The sequence below is a fragment of the Argentina silus genome (genome assembly GCF_951799395.1).
Source record: "Argentina silus genome assembly, chromosome: 13".
Classification (NCBI taxonomy): Eukaryota; Metazoa; Chordata; class Actinopteri; order Argentiniformes; family Argentinidae; genus Argentina; species Argentina silus.
In genome coordinates, this window is record NC_139667.1 from 19934545 (window position 1) to 19960719 (window position 26175).

The 26175-nt window shown below is 43.4% G+C and overlaps 1 protein-coding gene across 1 annotated transcript in view; it reads right to left on the minus strand.

Annotated features, from left to right (window-relative positions):
• babam2 (BRISC and BRCA1 A complex member 2) overlaps positions 1-26175 on the minus strand; it is a 63865-nt gene that overhangs the window by 27794 nt on the left and 9896 nt on the right. The window contains exons 5-6 of the mRNA XM_083683849.1: positions 18104-18298; positions 16463-16537 (exon numbers count right to left, since the gene is read on the minus strand). Coding sequence (XP_083539975.1) covers positions 16463-16537; positions 18104-18298 — 270 coding nt within the window. The remainder of the gene's footprint in view (positions 1-16462; positions 16538-18103; positions 18299-26175) is intronic.

A 26175-nucleotide genomic window follows, 5' to 3' on the forward strand; every position in this document is an offset into this window, starting at 1 on the left:
CTTGGTGCGAGCAGGGAGGAGCAAACTTTCAACAAATGTCAGAAAGGCGAGTATCACCCTCAGACCAGCATGACTACTCGGAAATGAAACAATAACTCTGAAACTATAATGTTCATGTTAGTTCTTGCAAATGTCTTCGTACCATGACTTTTGTGGTTGAAGGTGAACTAGCATAGATTGTTCAGTTAGCCAGCCAGATGAGCCAGTCACATTTCCTGTGAAACTAAACAAGTGCTTACCTGCAGCTGAGCACACTTAACAGTACATACATATGCTTCTAAACCACAGTAACTAACCATTTTGATGATGTTTTCATGCTTTTGTAACATAACAAGTAGCAGACTAGACCCATAGACTAGCAGAGCAATATAATGGGAAGGTGCAGTACACACACCTACCTCCAAACCCCGCCCTAAGTCTCAACAAGTCCCAAAAATATCCCCATGGCCCCAAGTCAGGGTAGGTCCACCGACACCGGTGACAAAAGTGACAGTGGAAATGTGCCATATGAGAGCATTAACTTCCTAGTTCCTTGAGTACACTGGCATTGACACAGACATAGACATGAATTGAGACACTGAGCATTGTAGCCTTCATCAGGCCTGTTTATACGTATCAAACATGAACACTGGCTTATTAAAGGCTGCCAGCTCAAGAGGCTAGCCTCCGAGGGGATGGCTAATTTGCACACTGGTTTGATTAAACGGCTGTTACTGGGGCAAGATTGTTATTGGATTACTGTTGCTTGAGTGAGGGTGTTGCTGGAATGGATACAGGGTTGAGGGGCTTCTGTTTGACTGCACTGTTAATGAAACCATCACTGTTCCCTGGCAGTGGCTTGAGAGCATTGGGATGATCTAAATGACCATGTAATGAAGACTTGAAGGTTTAATCACAAACCACTCAGGCAACATAATGACTGACAGTTCTAGGGGTTTGTTCTAATTCTATGAACACCCACACAAGCATAACACACACAGGATCATATACACAACATACAAGACACATTGTTAATTAACCAAAAGCATGTAACACAATGTAACAAGCACATTTTAAGCACTAGTAAACAGCCATTGAGTAGATTATCTCATACAAACCAGAGCTAGGGAGTTCATAGATGCCAATTATCAATTTAAGACACAGCCAGAGACATACCCCCCAATGCTTTGCACTATTACTCCAGTGGGCCTATCTGTTTGAGCATAAACTGCATGTCAGCTTGACTAAGCAAGCTTGGAAGCCTGCCAAGAAGCTACTGCTATGAGAAGATTAGCATCGTTGTCTTGATATGTGATGCGGTACATAGCCATAGTGAAGCAATGCGACAATGAGCACAATGTCAGGCCGATATGGCCGTGTTATACACTTGCTGTTAAAAGCAATGGGACAGTAATGCCAGAGAGGCAAATGCTGACACTGAAAAACATTTTTTTTTCGTCCTAGAGCTACCAAAGGGTTAATAACAGGTTGTCAGCTCTGATAGGGAGAGGGAGAGAGAAGAAAGAGTCACAAAATGGAGAGTGGAATAATGAGGGAGAGTGAGAGAGAAAGATGGAGGAGGAAAGTGCAGGGTGGAGGAAGAGAGAAATAGAGAAAAAAAACATATATGGGATGGGATGCCAAACATATAGACGCAGTTTATCAGGAGCTGGGGCAAAAACTAGGCCAGATGGAACTAATTCCGTGGAGGCGTGTAGTGGGGGGGAACGCTGAGGGATCTCTCTTGAGACTGATGCTAAGCTAGGTGTTAGGGGGGTGCAGGTGGATGGAAGTCATGATTTGCAGTGGGTGGGGGGGGTAGGGTTAGTGATCACAGTAGCGAGTGGAAGGATTAGTTTCACTGGGAGGCGGGGGCGGCAGTGACCTTTAGGATTGGGGTCGTACAGGGGTCGGTGGAGCACGAGTGGCTGATGCCCTGCATAGTGTGCTGCACCTCCACCCTCCTTAGGCAGTGGGTGCTCTTCTGCCCTTCTATGCCCGAGACTAAAGGAGAAGAAGAGAGCTTTAACCCTTCTCTGTCTTAAACTGAAGAGGAGAAAGTGATCATCTCCATCTCTCTTACTGAAGGAAAAGAGGATGGCAAGAGTGTGGTAAGAGTGGCATGAGTCAACAGAGTTCGGAGTTCAAAGCACTGTATGAACATGGCCACGCATGCATTACAATGAGCCCTCCTCTGATTTCTACCTCCACCAGCCTCCACTGACGCAAGGTCACGCAAATACACATATGTTCTAGCTTATACAAAAGAAACCTGTTTTTCTATGAGCTAGTGCAATATTCTGAATAACAACAGATACATACGGCCCACTGAGCATCGTCAGCTGAAACGAGACACACATATTCATTTCACACCAGCCTCCCGAAATGACAAACACACACCGACTAGCTAAACAACATTGCTCATCATCTGCAAACAATTCAGCACCAGTTCACTAGCGTCATAGGCATGCAGTGATATTAGTCATCAGAAATGATCCACACCTATTTCTGTGGTAGGATTAGCCAAGACTAAATGGCATGGTGTGTCATGAATGAAAAGGCGCCATGGCACTGATGTCCCCATGATGCAACACAAATGTATCTGTCTGCACTTTTTGTCCATTCAATGTGGAGCATGCCAAACATGTTGAGAGGACTTATTTCTCACTCTGTGCATTGGATGATTCTGGTATGCCTGTGAAAAAAAAGGATGCCATACCACACTTTCATAAAGCCTAGTGAGGGAACATGACTCTTGAGTACTGGAGAAGGCAGGATAGAGAGCAAGCAGGAAAAGAGAGTATTTGGGCAAAACATTTGCAGGAAAGAAAGTGTGGGGGGGCCAAGAGCAATAGAAACAGCCACAGGCACGTTTTTTTCAAGGGCAAAGTAACTCATGAAGAAAGACACCCAAACACTGTTATTAGGAAAAATCCTATACCAAGGCAGGAGATAAAAAATGAAAAAAAACAATGAATTTTTCATAATCCCCAAAAAGTGCAGAAGTGCAATTTGCACATTCTGCACAAAAGGAAAGATGGAGAGATAGGCATTAAGGAGAACGAGAGAGAGAAAGAGAGAGAGAGAGAGAGAGAGATAGAGAGAGAGAGAGAGAGAGAGAGAGAGAGAAAGAGAGAGAAAGAGTGAGAGGGAGAGAAAGAAAGAAAGAAAGAAAGAAAGAAAGAAAGAAAGAGAGAGAGAAATAGGGGGAGAGAAAGGTCAGGGTGTCACAGTGGTGCTCTAGTCATGTGTCACAACAAGGAGGGATCAGGGACAGTGCCCTGCTCCGCTGCTCCGCTGCTCCGCTGCTCCAGGGCACGACCTTTCTGACAAGTCGCCGTCACTGTCCCAACCGGGTTGCCGCCGCGAGTGACGGGTCGGGTGCCTTGAACTGTTGCGCAGGAGGTGAGGGGTTGTCACCTGTTTCCCCGAGAAACCGTGTACCATGAACAAGTAGGTGCAACCCTATGGCAAGGCTCGAATTAAAACGGAGATCCAGAGATAAATATCAATTGAAGAGGAACGGACGGGTACAGAGAATAGAAACAAATTTAGAAAAAAAAAGAGAAACGTATGAAAGAAAAATGGCCCTTTTCTGTCTTAGAGTTCACACTCCTACCACACCAGTATTAACACTGTCACACCTACTGTATGTCCATTGCATGCCAGGCTTGCCGTGCTCAGGCAAAACAATGGCCAAAGCTCCTCTGACTTCAAGGCTTTACCTTTGGCGTCAGTGTATGTGGGGTGTGGTTGGTGCACTGTTACTGGAGAAGGAGAGGAGTGCCACAAATTGATATTTACAGTGCATAACTTATGGGGTTTATGGGGTTTGTGGGGTTTGCCGCTTTAAACCTGTTTTGGATGTCTATTTTTGGGGCTAGGGTGTAGTGCTATATCCAACTCTGGATGAACATGTCCTGACACGGCTGATCTAAGAGGTTTAATAATGGGTTGTATTTGTTCCTTCAGACCTGTTTGGATCTACTGTGTGTCCTCAAAGGAACCTCCCTTGACCTCACTCACTCTGACCTCTGCTCTACATTTTTTTCTCAATTTGATTTGGTTTTATAGGCATGACATAGCTTGTAAGTGTTTTGCCAAAGCATGACACAGCAATAATGGAACTTGTTTTTCACCTATCTTCCTGACTGCCAGACAAACGCAATCGTTGTTGACAGTGCTCTCTGGAAATACTGGAGACTTTGTTTTCTTATGATAGCTGCTATCAGCGAAAACCTATTCCTATACCTGCCTGGAAGTTGTGGAGGGTGGACAGCCTTAAATGACACCCTTTTATGACCGTACTTGGCCACATAATACCTATTTGTCGAAGGCGACTCCCTATCTAGGTCAGACTGCTTTACAGTTTTAGTTGTGTTGTCGGACAAATGTTTTTAGTGGAACCTTTTGGATGAAGTCCAAATTCTTATCAGACTCTTACTACATTGAATTCTATAGAAATCATGTCAAGGCTATTGAACAGGAAAGTCTCAATTCAGAGTAGTCACTCTATTTATCCCTACTTGTTATGTTAGGCTGTTTCATTTGGCTTAGTGTAAGAAAGAGGTGCGGTGGACAAAGTAACTTTAATCATGTGAACAAATCCTTCAAATGCCAATGAAACCAATTACAATTATTTTGTAGGAGCAGTTTATGTGCTGTTAAGAGTCCATACACCCATATACTCTCTTTTCTTTTTCTCTTTTCTTTGACATTCAATTTCTGGGATATTCAGCTCCATCTTGCTCTCTCTCTCTCTCTCTTGAACTTTTTCCTTTTATCCGTTTGCCTCTCACTCTCTCTCCGTCTGTTGTATTTGCCTAAGCATTTGCTCTAGCTGTGGACTCCATACATGCTTGCCGACTTTCCCTTCAGTATGTGTGTGTGTGTGTGTGTGTGTGTCGCTCAAGTGTCCGCTCTCCTGCTCACTCCGACGTATGCTTCCCAGGATTAATTAACCTTGATTAATTAATGTAATTAGTTAACACGTTGCTCAAATGAAATATGAGTGCTAGCGTGCACACACAAACCCCTTCGCGGCCCAACCGCCGAGTGCGTTGCTATTACGATGATGCAAAGAGGAGGAAGAGGAGGAAGGGGGCGGTGGTTTGGTGAAGGGTAGAAAATAACCATTTGCAGTAATTGCTTTTGATAATGGCAGTTTTGAAGGTCATGCATCCCTCTTCCACATCATAAATGTCAGTTAAGACAGCAAATTGCTTTTGTGTAAGCCCTTGAATTTCACATGGAGTGGGGCTGGTTCAACTTTCAGGACATGAAAAGGACCAGCTTCCCCCATCTCCTATCAAAGCCTTGACTAGCACAAAAGTTTTGGCCTCAATGCAAGATCATCTTAGAACTTAACCTAGTGGAGTGTGGTTTAGGGACAAACAAATTGGCATGCCGATCGGCAATGCTCATCATCTTTATGTCTTTCTTTTTTCTGCTCATAAAACCTGAACTTCTTATCTTGATTGTGACTTAATGAGTCTTTACAGTACTGATTGCATATTGGCAAACAAAATGAAGACCTAACATCTAGCCTAAACCAGACTAGGACTTGCATAACTTGTTTTTCTGCAGCACTTCAAAAAGACACAGGAACAAATGGTTTGGCTAAACAGGTTCTTTGAGACAGTGGGCCAGCGAGCCAAAAAGGACCCACGTCTGCACGCACTGGTTATTTGCAGATGCAGCCATGATTATGCTGCATTTACACGCTATGGCACAGGTTTCTGCAATGACTTCGGGGCTCCTGTGACCACCATGATGTGTGTCCTGTTCGTGAGAGCATGTGTGTTCAAGTAAACACATACAGTACCAATTTGTGGCCAGTCAAGACCAGGGAGCTGTTAAATATGGCAGGTGCAGCTATGTCTCAGACTCTCTTTCCCTTCATCCCTCTCTCTCACTCTCTCAGCAGATTCAAACCTGTAAAGCAGCCAGATGTTATACCACCTGGCCATGATCACAACACTGATCTTACATGCGTGGGTAGTCTGAGTATGAGGTCCAAGACCAAGTCCAGACGCCCTACCAGGCATTGCCTGTGAAGTCTACTGTAGGACACATAAACTACAACTACAACTTGTAGGCAGAAGAAAAAGACAATACACTAAGATCCAATGGATCGATGGTTATACCAAACACGCTGTGTGTTGATTGATATTGTGATATAATAGTGTGTTAACAGGATACTATTGATCCCACTTACAACAAATTCCAATTGTATAAGCTTAAAGGAACCTTAAAAAAGTAAGGACCTACTGTAACACCTTTTATATAATGTAGGGTAATTATTTACTTAATTATTAAGTTGCCTCTATACCTGTGTAGTAACATTGTAATTATGTAGTAACAACATTGTATTAACATGTTGTTACAGTCATTAGGTATTTAAGTACTCATTTTCTGACACTGTTTGTGAAGCCCCTATGTAGGCCTCCGTAAAGCCTTTAGAGATGCAGTTTGCTGGGGTAAGTCTATCTTTGTATCTGTATGATTGTTCATGAACAGTGCGTTCTCAACATCTGCCTAAAAGTAGCAGTGAATTATGATGGGTGACATTATTGCAAGAGTACTACTATGCAAGGCAAGCAAGCAGGCTTTACAAAACCTGCATATCAGTTAATGATGACCCGTTGCTGTTCTACTTCATCCCCATAACATGGGAACCCTGATGTAACATTGCTATGATGTCAAAGAACACCCACCCACAACATCCTAACGTTTTGCAACTATGTCCACTGTCTTGCGACAGAGACAGGAACTTCAGATGGCTGTGTCAGCAGAGAGAGGGCCCCCAACATATTTCCTGTCTTTCATGTGCAGTTTGTAGTAATCAATGATCTTCGATACCAAATGTAACCCATATTTTATATAATGAATCTTACCGAACTGTTCCTCTGACTGATAAATACAGATTGTTGGCTAATGCTCTGGATTAGAACTAATTCAAAATTCCCAATCACGCACACATTTCTACGTCAACCTTTCATCTCATTAAAGTGATATCAAATTGTAATGGAAAAACACTCAATCGCTCATTCGTGTTCCAAAGAATTAATTTGAAATGACCACACTGAAATGTTGCTCAGAAAGACATGGGTCTCACAGTAACAACTTGGACCTTGCTAAATCTGTGTTCTTATAGTATCTCATATGAATCACATTGTATTCCCCCCCCCCCCCACACCCCCCCCCACACACACACACATACGCACGCGCACACACGCACACTCTGCACATTTCTGTTTGATTGTTGTTTGGAGGCTGTTATTCTGACATTTATTTCCATCTTCAAGTGCAGTCCAACCTGTAATTTAACCCTCTTTAAAAGTGTCTTAATTGTTTATATGCATGACAGCATTGCTTGTCCTTTTCAGATTTCCATCGACTCCATTAGTGATGCCTAAACTGGCAATTACTTCTTATTTTGGGCAGCTTGCTCTCAAACTAAATGATATTCAATTTATTCTCCGACTTTTCTTATGGGCATTTGGCATACAAACCACAGACTTCACATTTCTCAAGTATGAGACATTTGAAGCAAGGACAGTACTACTAGACTATAGTACAGGCGGATTTGTATTTCCATGTCCGTAAGTATGAAATTGAATAATGTGGATGTCTATGGAGGTTAGCAGAGAGGTCCACACGGACAACCGTATACATCCCAGAAAAAGTGGCTGTGCACACCCTTGTTAAATGGATGACAACAAAAGCAGAAAAAACTACAATCCGCTTCTAAACAGCTGCCCGGATGTCATTTCAGAAGTATAAATAAAATGTAGTACTGTATAGTTAATTCCAGTAAACAAACATCTCAGGAAGGGGCTGGGTGGGATGAGCCCCACACCTGTTGAAGGAGGTCCACATCACACCGGGTGTGTAACCAGTCCTATTTGAACGCTCATGCAACCCAGACTTAAACCCAACATTCCACATCTAATGTATCCGCCCCTGTATACACTGCAGACCAACAACTCACCTACGACCGTTTCATCTTTTTTTTCTGCAGGAGGGAGCAAAATTAGAAGCAGGTTTTCCCTTAATGTCACGGAGGCATCTGTCCACCACAGCTGCGGTTGAAGAACCTGGGGTCACACAAGTGACATGGCACCCCTACAACCAGGACAACTGTGCTCACAGCTTTATGTGACTACGACTGTGAATACACAGCCGAACGTGTCACTTGACATGCTTTGCCATACAGCAGCTTAACCTTGAACAAATGGTCAAGTGGACCTAGCTAAGAAGAAGCATAAGAGGAGGACTATGAACTGGACCTCCTTGAGCAGAGGAAAGTTCCAGTTTTGATAGACAATAGACATCGTTTTTTGGCAGAGAGAGAGACATACAGAGAAAAAGAGGAAGACGGAGCATTACAGGAGGAACCTGCAATTATTGTATAGCTCTTAAGATTCCTGTGCTCTTAGTCAATGTTTACCATCGAAGGGCACGACGAGGATGCAAATTAGAACCACTTGCTCTGGCATCAAATGCTCGGCAGTCACGCAGAGGCAACAAGAGACATGGGGAACATGAGCAGCTGGAGGAGTGAATCCAAGCAAAGCATCATCCGATGTCCAGCACTTTCCTAAACAGAACTGAGCTAAACAGTTACAGTACACACACAGCCAACACACACGCACACACACACACGCAGTATGAGGTTACTAGACAGTAGGCCCATTGCACCGGCCCTGTAGCTTTTACAGTTCACTGAGGCCGTTATACTCGAACAATGCAGGCTGGAGTTGGGCCTGGCTCTCATGCAAAACACGACAACAACGATTCCCTAAGTCTGATTTAAGACCATGTGGTAAAGCCTCAGCCAACAGGTCACACCACTCTAGTCAAAAGAATGAGACCGCAGAAGACAGTTACAAAACCAGTGTACAAAAGGCAGAGTGTATCCATACATCTGTGTGTCTGAACTCTTTCGCCTCTGGTGAGAGATTTGGGGGAGGATGACACAGGAGAGACAGAGAGCAACACCAGTTGTAATGGCCGGCTGTGGGGCAGTTAATTATACCCTTAATGGAGCCCTAATGAAGGGTGTTGAAGTCACAGTGGATGATGTCATGGCCACATTCTCCTTCTCAACACCCTTGTCAGATCCAGTTGTGTGTGTGTGTGTGTGTGTGTGTGTGTGTGTGTGTGTGTGTGTGTGCGTGCGTGCGTGTGTGCGTGCGTGTGTGCGTGCCAATGACCATAGACAGGGAGATATATCATGGTTGTTTTCGAGGACTGCACAGTGGATTGCTAAACAGTCATCATGTGACTCAGCAGACTATCTTGAGCCACGACTTCTCCAAAAGCTCCAACTGCTGCACCAAGAGGACGTCAAGGCCCAAAAACCGCAGCAATGACGGGCGGGAGAACGAGGATGGGGCAACTTCAATGTGGCAACCGGATGAGAAAGGTAACCGCAGTGAGTTCAGTACAAGGTGGACCAGCGGGCATAGACAGGTCCTTGAGGAACTGGGGAGGTAATCTTCCTCAAATCGCAAAAAAAGTCTGAACAGTTTCACAACAGAAGGACAAAAGTGCGAATATGGACAAACATATAAACAAACCTGAACATCAGCCCGTGTGTCTCCTCTCCAGCTCTCCACCAAACAAGTGTGATTCATCAGTGTAGGCCGCAAAATAAGTAGGTTTATGTCACTCTCGTTCTCCTTTAATCTGGGCTTTGAGGGAGAGAGGTGTCGAGTCGGAAGGGGGTTTTGTCGGGGGAGTCGTCAGGTGCGGAGATTGATAAGACTCAGACGCCCCGATGTAGGATTTGTATGGTTCGTCTCCAGCTATGTGTTATAATGGAGTGTTTTAAATGAGTTGAAGTACTGTAAGGGTATTTACAGAAGTATTTTTCGGGTCCAGGGTTTCAAAGCCTCTGAGTTTCTCCCCCATTCGCTCTCAGAAATATAGAAAAGGCATTACGTATAGGCAGTACAGGACATACCTCGGGCTATATGGTCTTCAAAAAGATTAGATTAAATTGCAAAATGTTGATGCAAAATTGCTGTTTGGCATCTAACCAGATAGTGATCTGCACAATATAGCAAATAGTGGCATAGTGCAAAAGACATTAAATTGTAGACAGTGCATGGTATTATAGCATAAGGTATTACAGTATAAGGTATTATAGCATAAGGTATTACAGTGAGTATAAATAAATGAATATAATAAATGAATATAAATGAGATGAATGTCAATATGATATGTACAGTTGAACAAGGGCAATAGGTTCAAGATGCTTAAATCTAAGTAGAAACACATTTAACATTATTCTAAAGGTTTCAGGCAGACCTTAATTACACACACCTTTGTATAGAAAATGCAGGGCCAAAGTAAAATAATAAAAGTATTAAATATTTTTAAAATAATAAAAGCATTAAAGATTTTTCAAATAAAATTATGGAAAAGGAAAAGATGCTACGGCAATGCACTGGATACAGTGAAGACAGTTGCAGTACCAGACCTGGAGCTCTATATTAAATTCATCAATCTGATGGAAATAGGCGAGTTTATTTCCCAGATCCAAAAGTGACAATGGGACACAATCCTAATTTCCTTTATAGAGGGACATATCTTTACACTCAAACTACTGACCAAGTATGTCCTGGATAATTACCTGGCTATAATTAATTATCCAGTACTGAATACAGTACATTGAAAACAGGCTTTAGTTCTATTTTGAGCATGCTTCATGTGTAGACCCACAGTATGGACTAACCAAGAGAGGGAGATGAGTAGGTTGGTGATTTCTAACGATTCCTGTTAAGAACGCCCACAAATGTGGCCCTCTGCCTTAATCAAAATTGACCCCTTGTTGTTACCGCTGCTTGCAATTTGACCTATTCAAACCTATTCTGTTAGCAAGAGCATAGGTTTGAGAAAAAGCGTATTCTGTTTCAAAGGTGGTGCCGAAAGACTATGCATGAAATAGTGCGTATAATATAAAATATAAGTATATAATATAAGGTTGCACCTTGAAGGCTGAACATTTTTGACAAAAGGTTGAATATTCGAAAGACAAGTTTCTGAATGCCCTCGAGCAATAACCATGAAAACATACAGATAGACGTTTAAGGCGTAAGAAAATGTAAAGCTTTGTCTCTATAGTATGTCTACAGGGCATCTGTTCAACAGAGCATGTCAAATAGCTACATAACAAATGCATGCAAATGAATAAGATAAATCTGCCCCATCGCTTTTGGGTACACAAGGGGGACTATGCATAAAAAAGTATTGTCATTTCTGAATGGTGAAACCAATATGTATGCATACATACGCATACCATCAAATAAAAGTTGAGAATCTCTACTTTAACCGCATAGTAATTGTTTGATTTCCAAACTTTTGGAGAGCAAAAAGAAGAAGAAATGCTTCACTGTCCCATTACTTACGCAGGGCACTGTATGCCAATGGTTTATGTGAGCAAGAGGCAGCGTATGCCTGCCTTGACGTCATGAAACAGTGAATAAAGCATCTTCTTGCTTGATTTAAGTCTGGTTCCATGTGTGCAGGGGGCTCAGGAGGCTTCTTTAAGTCCTCTGCATAGACAACAGACCCCCCCCCACCCCTCCACCCCCCCACTCTGCCTTTGGGCAAAGCAAGCCGTTGTCATCGGAAGGCCCTCTGCTCCTGCTGTCCTCCTGCTGCTGGAGTGGAAGTCAGAGCAGAGCCATTGTTAAACACTGCCCTGAGGACCAGGGGGGAAAATTCAGAGCTTTTTTTTTTTTTCTTCAGTCTTTGCTGCAGCCAATTTGCTGCATTTTACATTTAATTTAGAAAAAGGGAGCAGGGAAGGAAAACTAAAATAAAATCTAGTCAGGGCTCGCTTGCCCTTCACCTCTATTTACTTTAATTCAAATTGTAATAAAGACGTTAATTTGCATGGACAGCCCTCTGATATGGGGCCCATGCAATCTCTGCATTGTTTTATCTTTTTTTCAATATTACTTTATTTTTTTTTTTATTTTTTTTTGGGGGGGGGGGGGTCGGGTCGGGGGGTACCAATATTGCTTTTTTTGGATCCCATCTTTTTTTTCTTTTTGAAATACAAGCCATGTTCAAACATGACCATCAATAACAAAGGAGCAAAAATAGAGTGAAACTGGAAGAGTGAAACGAGGCAGGAAAAATAAACAAGTGCGTACATAAATAACCAAGTTAGTGACGCTGCTGAATAAATGAAGCTGGAAAAGACAAGGCCAGCGCCCGAGGCTCCGGTTCACCCTACTCCTTCTCTGTCGACTGCTGCCTGTGGAACTTCAGGGGTTTGACAAAAAAAAAAAAAAAAGCGGGTAAAAAAAAAACCCGAAAGACGAAAATAATTAGAGTAAAAATAATTAGATGTAAACGTTCTTGCTGAAGCACACATGGGTTGTAAAGAGGTGATGTGGGAGAGGGGAGGCCTTGGGCAGACCATGGCCCAGCGAGAGTAAGGGTTGACTTAGGGGAGTGAGCTACCATGAGCAGGAGATGAAAAAGGCCCTGGATGAAAAACAGGTTAGCGGAACTCCTGTTTAACTGACTGCTAATGAAATTCTGGGGCCAAACAAGTCTTTAAAGTAAAGCTGACTGGATGCACTTTACCTTGTATACTGTCCCTCGTGGCAAATCAAAGATTTTAGAAAGAAACAAATTCACAGAGCTGAGTGTGCACAGCAGTACATACTGAACTGCCAGACATAGCACTACTTGATACCATGTAAAAACAGACCTCATCCACCTTATACATGAGGCCCCTTACAAGAAGATGTGGTTTAGTTGTCCTAGGTTTGCTCTAGTCACCCTTAAAGATTGGTGAGGTTCAAGGTTTTCCCACGGGGATGGATAGGAACCGCTGTGTCCCTTCGCTGAACGCCTTTACGCCGCAACATGGGTCAGCGCTTGCCGGGAGGACACGGCTCAAGTGAAGCGAGAGCAAAGGGCTCGGCCACGAATGCGGGGTCTCTCCACACTGATCACTGGGGAGGCTTGCTGACGTGACATTTAGAGGCAAGCTGCCACTGCACAGGCTGCTAGAGTGGCACAGATAGATACTGTAGACAGTCTGGTAAGACAGCAACATGACCTTGCTCCATAACCGCTCACCGTAAAAAATTCGCTTTGTTTGTTGTTTGTTTCAAACAATCAGTTAACGCATTTAACAAACATCGACATCTAATCTTGAAAGGATTTACCATATTATATTACCATATAAAGTAAAACAGGCCATTTTCTCAGCAATGAAAGTGAAAATGACCAATTGACTATATACGTTTCAATGCACAATCTATTGGAATATCTGCACAATATTTTGATCGGATCATGCCATGAGCTTGTGATGCGAGTGGTATTGGAGCGAAATTGGAGCTGGAGAGAAGGCTGAGGCTCCAACGTTGTGAATACCCGCTTTACGCTCCTGTCAAATTACATCCACTCTGCTCACATGCTCTGCCTCCAGGATTGCACTTATTAGTGCAGACTTGGGCTCAAATAGTATTTTAGATGATTTCAAACACTTAACTGTACTTGGTTGTGCTTGCCTGCTGCAATTGAACCAATGGAATATTCCCAAAAGTGATAATCCCTCCCATCTGGCACTCAAGCAAACGCTCAAAGTATTTGAAAGGATTTCAAAATACAATGTTTGTTTTTTTACCAGGTTTAGCAAAAAATAACAGGCAGAGGTCAAACATTAACAAAAAGGGACCCATAAGTACAGGGATCATCCAACAGGAGGTAACCCAGGGGTCAAGATAGGATGAAGGGCTGAGTCATGAAAATAGTGCCCTAAGGTCCAAGTGTCCTTTAACGGGAAAGAAACCACCGATGTCTCGCTATGTGCCGCACCATCCCCCCCCTCTCTTCTCTCCACGTCCTTCTTCCTCCTCTTCTTTTTGACTATGACAGACTGCCCCATAAAACTAGCACTCCCCACTCCCCGAGGCTGGGCAGCCAATGCAGGAAGGTAAACATGTCCACTGTAGTGAGCTCAGACCGCGCAGACATTTTGCTCTGGGTTATGGTCGTCCTACACAAATCTGCACCCACCAGCGACATCGCAAACCTCTTCTGCTAATACACAGTTGGTCCAGACAGAGAACCTATTCTGTTCTTAGGGGTTATCTAAGGTGGGGGTGGAGGGGGTAACCCAAATAGGGGTCAACAGTCAAGTCTACACTACACCCTACCTGCCTGGTGACTCATCCTTTATCCTCAGTAGTACAGTATCATCCAGGGATGACCTTTCACCTTTCGTTGGTCAATCTGTAGTCTTGTCGTGATAGGGGGAAACCCGGCTATCTGTGTCATGCTGGGCTTCAACATGAGTCATTTTTGGAGGAGACTGAAGCAGGCTTTGTAAAGGGAAGGAATCTTTATTTTGTTTGTTGCTTTACTCTTGAGTTGGGGTGAAACTGACAAGACAAAATGCGTAAGGCTAGATTTACTAAAGGTTGGCATTGTTGCAAAGATGCATCAGTTATATGCATATAAAGCAAAGCTATGACATGAAACCGCTTATCCACATGACCAACTATTTCATCTTCATCATGCATTTTACGTTTTCTGACTTAAAGGTGTTGTGCATAAGTCTGTTGGAAATCTGCCACCTCTGGCCAGAGAGGGAACATTCAGTTTGAAGTTCCAAACAACTCCATCCTCCCCCCGAAACTGACATGCAGTGTTGGGCATTGTTGTTGTGTTTTTGAAGAGGCAGCCACCAGAGACAGAATCTGTGAGTCCACTCCCCTAGAACACCCAAGGACAATTGTATACAAACCTGTGTTGTACCACGCCACTCGATTATAGAAAGCGCTTTTCCGGATCAAAACAGCGTTGTTCAATTAAATAATTATTTCAAGGGATCTCATTCTCTGATGGCTGAATAGAAACGCTTGAATGTTATATCCTGCAGCTTTCTGTGACACTGATACCACCTAAACCAGCTAACTTGTCTGCTGTTACCAGAACCATTTTTACCATCACACATCTTGACAATAAGTCAAAACAGGAAAGTCAGATGTCACATCATTAGTGTGGTACTGTGCAATCCTGTATTGTAGAGGGACAATGAACACATTTGAAAGAGAAAAAAACATCCATGACTGAAACCATTGCAATGTAACTGTCGCCTGCGAAATCAGGCCATTGGTCGGTGGTAGAGTACATTTCCGCCCTGAGCGTCTCCTTGCTCCTGAGGCGAAACTCACAAAGCCAGTTCCTTTGGGATGTGTGGGCGGACGAGGTGTATTTTCAACACTTCCCGTCTGTATGTGAATGCTCTTCCTGATGTCTTCTATGGTCTCTTGATGATGGTATGAACCTTCCTCCAACATGACGCCATCTACAGCTGAGATATATACACTGCTGTGTATGTGTGTGTGTGTGTGTGTGTGGCGCTATGGATATGATATGATGAGGGAGACAGGGACCTAGATAGCCTAGACCCCTTTTCTTATAACAGCTTTGACAAAAGAGGACTCTTTCGATGGTGTTGTGTCAGCAGCCACAACTCTCCCACAGGCTCAAGGTGTTGATGTGTCTGACTAGCTTTTGAACATCTTCACAAGCACCACAAGACACTCAAGCAACAACTAACTTTCAACAATTCACCACCTGTGCTCACTTCAGGATATGTGAAAAGCCGTTTCAGCCCAAGGATGTACCACAAGACTGACACTTGTGACCTACGTGCGTTTCACACTCATCAACCTGGACTGAGAAATGCAAGTCCTGCCCAGTCCACTCACAGCTAACTTAGTCCCAAGAGACTGGCATTTTTCAGTGCTGAGAGACATGAGGATGAAAAGCTGTGATGCTGATGATGGCTGCTGTTTTCCTTATGTTTAACATCATTTCGTTTCACAAACACAGCCCAGGCTGGAAAAGGCCAGCGAGCTGGGCCCTCCCGGGGCCTACAACAGATATGCAGTGAAAGACGGGAGGGAGAGGCAGAGAGATGGAGAGAGAGAGGGAGGGAGGGAGGGAGGGAGGGAGGGAGGGAGGGAGGAAGAGAGAGAGAGCGAGCTTGGTCTGCGCAGCCTGCAGACACCACGCAGCTCAGAGCTGATAGGGAGTGACGGGCTGCTGATTAGTCAACTCACAGCCCCGGCGACCAGAGCCTGACTGCCTGCCTGCCTGCCTGCACGCACACACACACACACACACACACACACACACACACACACACACACACACACACACACACACACACACACACACACACACACGCACACGCAGATCCACACACACAAGCGCAAACATACAAACACCACACACACAGAGTTTGAATACACTATACGGCACACAGAAAAATCTACCGCATGCAAGGCTCCATGCTTAAAGGGATGAAGTCGAAGTGGTATGTGTTTGTGTGTGTGTGTGTGTGTGTGTTTGTGTTTGTGTGTGTGTGTGTTTGTGTTTATACTTGTGTGTGTGTATGTGTGTGTGTAAGCACATGTAAAAGAGGGGGGGTGTTTACCTTGAGGAGATAGACAGGGATGTTGCTGAAGTCCACAGGGAGCTTGAGCAGGAAGCGAGCGGAGAACTCCCCCGTCTGGAACACGCAAGGCAGGGAAAGAACATCACACCGTGTACAAACAGAGTACATGCTCAGGGTAAAACACACAGGTCATATGGAAATAATACAGGAGCTTTAGCATTGCTTATATGACTGCAGTCCGCATGGGAACGATTAGGAGTGGCTTAACATGCATGCATTGTAAATTGATTGCAGATATACTGTACATGTTTTGATATGTTTTCTTTTGGTGAATGAAAGGCGAGACAAATTGGTATTTTGAGGGGAAAATCACTTCACTGTAAAATTGTCAAATATAACCTCAATCAGGAAAACTCTAAGGAAACGATAAATGTAGTTGCCTGATGTTGATAATTGTTCCAATTCGAAAAAGACTAAAGGATATGAGGTATTTTATGAACAGGATGATCTTAACTGCTATTATAGTCTGTTACCCCATAGACCACACCAAGCCTAACCACATCCTTATGAGGAAAACCTCATATGCAAAGACGCATACGGATGAAAGCCCTCTAAAAACCTTGTGCAACCTTTTTTTGTATGTTGTGCAACCTTTTTCCTGTTTTTTTTTCTTCTATAGGACATTTTGTGCTGGAACTGTGGAAGGTCAGACTGTGGATGGGCGAGAGGGTTGGAGCGTGTCTCACACACGCACGTACATACATAAGTGCACACACACACATAGGCGCGCGCGTGCGCTTGCACTCTCACACTCACACTCACACTCACTCACACTCACACTCACACACACACACACACACACACACACACACACACACACACACACACACACACACACACACACACACACACACGCATTTCCCGGAACATGCTTGAGGCACTGCATCCTCACCTAGCATAATGTTGTTCGTTTGCTGACCCTGAAGACATTTTCTCAAGGTTTAAGTTTGAGTTTTGTCTGGATCTAGATTTTTCTAGATTTCTCTGTGTTTAAATGGCTGTGTTCCCCTTAATTAAAGGGATAGTTTACTCAAAATACAGATCAACATTATATCCCAAGCATCTTGGCAATGGTATTCTCCAACACAGTTTTTAGTATTTAGTTCCCTTAGTCCAAAAAAACTTGATTAATTGTTGAACGGATTTCATTTTCAGAAAAGTGAGGCGAGTGAGTGACCCCCCCCCCCAAAAAAAAACACTATCAAAGTGTATTAAGTGTACGAATATCGAGCTTAGATGGATAAACATTATGAGAAATATTATGCTATATTTCAGTCTGATTATTAAATACTTCAACATTATTGAATTTCCCTAGGTGAGATATTAGCTTATGTCATTGGTGTTTTGGTTATGGAAAGGTGAGACAGTTGTAATTACCTCATAATGCTATTTTTAAGTCATATTTATCCAAATCCAGTACCGCCTATATACAGCATACATTCTTTGTAATTGTGGAAAAAGTTGAATTTGAGTTCCCGAAAAAGTTTAAACGAGGCATCGGTTAACCAATTCATATTTTGTATGGCGTTACTGAACATAACACTCCTTGGGGTTACATGCCCATTCAGAGAGGTAGGAAACTGGGCACAGACACAGGAGAGGTTAAGTCGTGAACCGTACCCAACTGTTCTTGCGCCCAGCGTAGATCTCCATACTGCGGCCATAGCTGGGGTCCCCCAGCAGGCTGTCGTACTCAAAGAGCAGTCTGGAGCTCTCACGCAGACGCTGGCACTGGTACTGGTGGTACTGCTGAATCAGCTCCTTCACCAGCTGCAGTAGGCACTCGGGGTCACCCGCATCCCACTCAGCCAGGTGCTAGAGGAGAGAAAAGAGGAGCGATTATCAGATGGGTTTAAAGGGGAAGTTCACTCAAATTTCACAATCTTGAAACCAGAAACCAAAATCTTGATTTTTTTAATTTATTCAGTTTAGAAGGAGGGAAATTGATTGAGAAGATGAAATAAATAAATAATAATAATAATAATAATAATAATATAATAATATTACTTCTTCTAGCATTGTGACTGCCTGGTCCAAGCATAGATTACTTTTTCTTATGATGACTGATGGATAGATGATTCACTTACTTCGACAAATGTATTTGTTGTAAGTCGCTTTAGATAAAGGCGTCTGCTAAATGCCATAAAAATAAATGTAAAAATGTCATTGACATCCATTACAGGAATAATGTCAATCTCACAGCCCAGCAACCCCCTCTTCCTTTAGCATCAGAGGAAAATGGTAGCGCCACAGGATATCCTGATGCAACATGTTGTGTGTTGGTTAAGAGCTCTGACCTCATTTGCCAGATTGGTCAAGAGACGACGAAAGTAGGAGAGGAAAGTCACCGAGATGGAAAAGGGTATTGTTTCAATGCGGCGGATAAGGATACTAAGAACACAGCCAATTCAGATTTTTTTTTTTTGATACACAACGGTTTGGTCAGGCATCAAAGACATTCACTGTGCTCAAATATATATATATATATATATATATATATATATATATATATATATATATATATATATATATATATATATAGGTGTAGTTAGGGCATATTCAGTGACACTAATCTGAGTGCTGTAATACTGCCATCATGTCTATGCAGTCTATTTGAGTCACTGACTTCCCAACAGTTGCGTGTCTCAAACAGTCTATTGTACATTTACAATAACTCTCCTCCCACAAGCAGACTTCATTTACATAAGCAGCGCCAAATTACATTGACCTGGCTGACTGAAGCCGGGAAAAGGTATGCAAATGAACAAGAAAAAAACAAACCCACATGCAGCCACCTGTCACGAATCGGTAAACTGTACCGACCCAACATCTTCCACTGGCCTAATTCTACCAAACAGGATGTTTTTCCCTCTCGGAAGTGGAAATTGCCAGCTGACGCGTGAGCAACGTAAATGCTCAATATTAATTGAAGTGACACTGTGCGAAAACAAATTGCAGGAAACGTGTCGGACAAGTAAACACAAATGCATGAGAGGAATAATGAATGGCTTTTGTCACTCTCGGCATGAATTCATAAATGACAGTGCTCTTTAGACGCTGAGCGATCATGATGTTTACTATGACCATTATACTCTCTTCCTATGAGGCCAGATTTTCAGTCCAGTGAATCTCCTCATCTGCAGGCTTAGCTGACATGCATACGGATGAAGAGAGGGAAGATCCATGGAGCTGAAGGTTTGAACATTTGAGCAAGACTCGCTTAAGTTATCACTAACAGGGCTTGCATAAATTCGGATGGTGAGCTAGCAGTTTGCGGATTAAATCTAAATTATTTGGCAGAAAATGGAGAGGAGCTGCAGAATGCTGAAAATGTGGGCCCGCAGGGGGATTGGACAGAAAGAGAAGAGAGTATAGCGGTCATAGTAAACATCATGATCGCTCAGCAGCGAAAGACAAGGTGGGAGGCAGAACAAAATGATGCCTTTATTGGGTTGCAACAGGTATGGCCCAGTGGGAACACTGCAGAAATGTGGTTCAAATCTGCTCAATCTTGGCTTGAACTGGATGAACTGGATGAACTTTGAACCAAAAATGGTAATGAAACACAGTCCATGACTGAAGCCTTCAAGTACCCGTGTCAAAAATATCCCTGTGTCTGACCCGTTCTGAACCAAAACCAAGGTCCAAACTATGACTAGACATCAAGCAATGATGGAGTCATGGTGACATAACTGCAATTCCAGTCTGAGGCAGATGGTGCAAGTGGTCCTCTCATGTTGTGGTATTGCTTTCACCCCTCTCTATGCCCTGAACTGTATTTCGGTAGTTGTATATCAACCAGCTATGGGTCAGTCCAATTCAGGAGAAAAATAGAGATGAAAGAACTACTATGGCCTTGAGTGTGTGGTTAGGAGGGGTCAATGGTACCAAAAATAGCCAGCCCCCATCTACTGTCTGACCATGTTAGTCTGTCTGTCTGTCTGTCTGTCTGGCCATATCAACACATCAGGAGAAAGCATCCATTGTTTTGCAGCAGATCACGCCCCTCCTGCCATCGGAGGGGGAAGCAGGGGCAAGGGCAGGCTATTCAGTGCCAGTGACATCATCATCCTGAACCGCGAGTGGTTACCAGCAACGCCGGGATTCCCGAAATGAGGGGGCGATGCAAACAAGGACGGGCATTGTCCAAAGAGGCAGCAGGGCCTTGGGGCAGAAATGAGCTGAAACTGACGAGGGACTGAGGAAGTGCTGTGTCAGGATTGTGACCAAGCTTATTACTGAAACTACACTGAAGGGAGAGGAGAGGTGGGGGGGGGGAGAAGAGCTATTGGACAGAAGCATGCTGGCAATGTACAGTATCAAGTAAACTCGTCTTGCTCCTCACTTTTAATCTTACTGGTAGGTCAGGGGAAAAAAAGGCAATAAAAAAAGGGAGGTCTGCATGCAACATTGTGATGACATTTTTACACACTGCTGACTCACATAGATGGGCTCCCTTATTTGTCCCTGGAAAAAGCAGTTCATAATTTAACCAAAAACCAATCAATTGACCCTTCATTAGCATGTTTGAAATGTCCTGCCCAAATCATCTTAGAGTCATTGAAATCAAGTCATTGAGTCTTTTCAGAGAATTTGAGCATCAAGATTCAAACATGCTAATTTAGGTTACATTGACTTCCATTGTATGATGGGGTAAACAAGCTATCAGTTAGCGGTTAGTGACACAGCCCAGATAAACAGAAGTCTGTCCTCGTCATAGACTCCTTTCAGTGTAAGGAACCAAATATGTGATTTTGTAATTTGGGTGAACTATCCCTTTAAAAGCGTGAAACAAATAATATTTCATTAATTGATTGATGGAAAGCCTTTTAGGGTAAGTGGCTTTATATGCCCTAAATAAAACTGTCTAAATAAAAGTCTATGTTTCCTCAAAATCACACACTTTGGGAAATTACAAAACCATATTAGGCATAATGTATGATGCCCAAATCAATTGGGAGCAAATAGAACGAGGTCAAGAAGAGAGAGTACAGCATGTTACAGAACGATATTATGTTCTTAAGAACAAGCTGTAGGCCTAAACTAGGCCCCCTCACACCGAGGAGACCCAAGCTGACAGAATTATGTCTTCCTGTGCCATCCGGCTGTGTTGTGTCTTTTATTTGCAAGTTCGATCCAATATTTATCTGAGTACTTAAAGAGGGGGGCTGCCATCTGAAAATTCAAGATAATTATATAGGCCAGGGCAAATATTTGTTTTTGCGTATTTAATGTGATTTTTATAGATGCTGGCAACCTGATCCAATAAATCGCTGTTGACTTGAAAGTACGAAGCATTAAAAACTCCCAAGTATTAAATTAATCTCAGCTAGTCTCTAATTCAAGTGTGGGCTCGCACCCTGTTTCGCCCCCGGAGAGTGCCAAGTCTAAGATCACACTAAATTGCTCTTGTCATGTGTTTAAGACACTTGGCATTCTCAGCCCATAGTGTTCCTGATATATAAACCGTGCAGCTTGTGTGAAACATCACACAACTTGTTCAAAGAAGACCCCTTTTTTGGCAACTACTTTCATGGGTCAGTGGCTCAGTGGCTGTGCTGGCCTAAACCCATGACATGATTATGAGGACCAACAAGAGTGTGTCCCCGCTTGGTCTCAGTGCTTGTGGCCCAGTTTCCTCCCATCCATCAGCTGGTGTTTAACAATGGCAATTCCTTCCTATCAACCATCCCTGGTTACAACAGTAGCAAGGCCTGGTGAAACTTTTCCCAGATCTGTCAGTGAGTTCTGCCAATAATAAACTCCAGCAAAAGCTGGGACTCGTTATTCCAAAGAACAGGAAGGAAGAGGGAACAACGGTTGGTACACTATGCCCAGGTCGCTGCAACTCTCTTTATAGGCCATCTGAGGTTGATTGCTATGTTTACAGGGGGTGAGTTGGACCAAGGGAAGAGCACCCCGCTTGGCTACTGAAGTGGTAAAGAATGTTTGGGAATGTTTCCTTTTCACAAACTGGAGAAAACTTGGATTGGTTTTACCTTGCATTTTCTCAGTTGGGATTCAGCCAAATTAAGAACAATGACTTATTGTACGAGACCTAACATCTCAGAGGAGTCATAATCCGAAATGGATGGGAAAAACAAGTAACTCTAAGATCAGCTTTTTTACCTTCAAGAACTCATGACCTTGTATGACTGCGAAATAAATCCCAGAGTAGATGAGACTTATCTCATCACAACACGCAATTAGAAAGGATGGAGACTGTGGGTGATACATGCGTGACTGTGTGTGATACATGTGTGAACACGCACACACCAAAAATTACATTACCTCAACACATGGCACATAATAGCTAAGATTTAGTGTATGTCTCATCACATACCATAAGAAAAGGCTAGAGGGGAATTTCAATTACACTGTCTAAGCTGAACAAGTAGCTAAAGGTCATATATTACATTGCATTTAATCTGTGAAATCAATATTTTTCAATCAGCATAGACACAGTATATCAATTGAAAACACAGCTAGAGGGTCATGTAAAATATTGTGTCGTGCAGTTATCAAAATATCTCAGTTAAATAAAAGGTGGAACATACTCTTGAACATATAATTATAGTGCTGCTGTTAAATTAGCGGGAACTTCAAGCAATAGGCAGCTGGCAATGCCAGAACTGAAGCAAGCACTCAGAAAGAAACTGAGGCAAGCAATCAGCTATCTCTGGCCTAACTGCAGTGCAAACAGCCTGTTATTGTTAATGATATTAACTGCCAAGGCCACTGACAGATATGTTTCCTCAGCTGACATAACAACAAGTACTGTTTATAGCAGCCCAGATTAATGCAGCACAGCTTTAAAGTGGTTTCTGTAACATGTTATGTCTGTAGATGTTCTGTCTCTGATGACACTGGAAAGACCTGACTTTATCCAAAGAAAACAATGTGAGGCTTACCAAAAAGAAAAGTCCCACATACAAAGCATCTGGCATTTATATATACAGTGGAACCTCGAGATACGAATTTAATCCGTTCCGAGACTTCCTTCGTAAGTCAAAACATTCGTATCTCAAATTTTCCAAAAAAAGGGTTCATGTGCAGGCGGCTGCCACTTCTCGCGAAAAAAAAGGATTCGTATCTCAAATTTTCATTCGTATCTCAGAGCACAAATTCTACGAAATTTCAATTCGTAATTCAAAACATTTGTATATTGGGGCATTCGTATCTCGAGGTTCCACTTATATATACACTCACCGGCCACTTTATTAGGTACACCTTGCTAGTACCGGGTTGGACCCCCTTTTGCCTTCAGAACTGCCTTAATTATTTGTGGCATAGATTCAACAAGGTGCTGGAAACATTCCTCAGAGATTTTGGTCCATATTGACATGATAGCATCATTGCTGCAGATTTGTCAGCTGCACATCCATGATGCGAATCTCCCGTTCCACCACATCCCAAAGGTGCTCTATTGGATTGAGATCTGGTGACTGTGGAGGCCATTGGAGTACAGTGAACTCATTGTCATGTTCAAGAAACCAGTTTGAGATGATGTGAGCTTTGTGACATGGCGCGTTATCCTGCTGGAAGTAGCCATCAGAAGATGGGTACACTGTGGTCATAAAGGGATGGACATGGTCAGCAACAATACTCAGGTAGGCTGTGGCGTTTAAACGATGCTCAATTGGTACTAAGGGGTCCAAAGTGTACCAAGAAAATATCCCCCACACCATTACACCACCACCACCAGCCTGAACCGTTGATACAAGGCAGGGTGTACCTAATGAAGTGGCCGGTGAGTGTATACAGTATATACACTCACCGAACACTTTATTAGGAACACCTGTATACCTTCTCATGGTGGAGCTGGTGTAATGGTGTGGGGAATGTTTTCTTGGCACACTTTGGGCCCGTAAATACCAACCAATCAGCGCTTGAATGCCACAGCCTATTTGAGTATTGTTGCTGACCATGTGCATCCCTTCATGGCCACAATTTACCCATCATCTAATGGCTACTTCCAGCATGATAATGCACCATGTCACAAAGCAAAAGTCGTCTCAAACTGGTTTCATGAACATGACAATGAGTTCAGTGTTCTTCAGTGGCCTTCCCAGTCACCGGGTCTGAATCCAATACAACACCTTTGGGATGTGGTAGAACGGGAGACTCACAGCTTGAAAGTGCACCTGAAAAATCTGCAGGAATTGCGTGATGCAATCATGTCATCATGGACCAGAATCTCAACATCTTGTGGAATCAATGCCACGAAGAATTGGGGCTGTTCTGAGAGCAAAGGGAGGCCCTACCCAGTATTAGTATAGTGTTCCTAATAAAGTGCTCAGTGAGTGTATATGCGTATCCTGGATGTGGGCAAATCCCAGTGCGGAATCAGGAGTGAGTGGGCTATATCGCTAACACTATTATCAACCATTATCATTATGTCTCCCTAAAATGGCTTGTGCTGTCACTTTTTTCAGCAGGCCTGAGGGCCTTTAATGAGGGTAAGCTAACAGCCTGCCTGTGCTTTCAGTTAAAAGTTAAGTGGCGTCAGAGAGAACAAGTAGGGACATGCAGGGGGTTGCGGCTAGAGGACATGGAGACACAGGTGAACACACACACACACACTCACACTCACACACACACACACACACACACACACACACACACACATAGGGGTCGAGACACATACTAATTCCCTGGGAAACTCCCAAAAGGTTGTTTCAGTGGAGGCCTGTACATGTCTTGACCAAACAAATGACATACTGTGTTACAGACAAAGAGAGGGACAGAAGGGAAGATGAATGAAGGTAGAGGGCAGAGAGAGAGAGAGAAAGAGAGACTTAGGGTATACTAAATAAGTGTAATCGGTAGATGATTGTTGTTTGTGTGTAAATAACTGTGGTACAGGCATGTTTTCGTAAGCCAGTTGTTGACCACAGTATCTTGCCAAAAACTCAAGAGGCCTGCCATGACTGTTGTCAAGTACCCAGCTACAGTGCTCAACCGTATAGTAAGATTCCAAGAACGTTTTCAGTAAGACTATTAACAGGAGACTTTGATATACGGTATGACTTTTAAGACTGACCTGTGCTATCCACTCATTAGAAAAAGGATTGACCTTGACACACCTGACACCCAAAGAGGTTTGAAGGACAGTGGAATTCATGGATCTAGTAGACAAAACAGTGCACAAATGTGGGAGCAGGATTCAAGCCTCTGCTGGAGAGCACACGTGGCATTTGGCAGTGAGTGCTACACCAAGCTTCGGCACAGAACACATTTTTCCAAGTCAAACTCCCCACTGACCTACACTTACTGTAAGACAAAATTAGTCATTGAATTTACAAAAAACTACTATGTGGTGTGCCATGTGACAAATGGGTCGTCTCCAAACCTCCTCTCCTTTCCTTCCTCCCTGTCATTTCCTGTCCCCCTGCCGTCTTCCCAGCTGCTCCCTAGCGGCAGTTCCCAAACGTATTGCTGTCATCAGCTTGGGTGTGTTCATGTGGCCACACCACTCTCTATTGTGTTAGCTTTGTCCCTCCCCTGTCAAGCCAAGCCCCTCTATACCAATTAAAAGGATTGGGAGAGTCAGCCAGAAGTGTTACCCATGGGCCTCCTCTATCAGCTAATGAGTTGCCCCACTGTGGGCTGCTGGGAAACAGTAGCCCTAAAGGGAAACAATGAGGGAAGGGGGGCTGCCAAGTTCAGTTTGGGAACTTTATTAGTTTGGA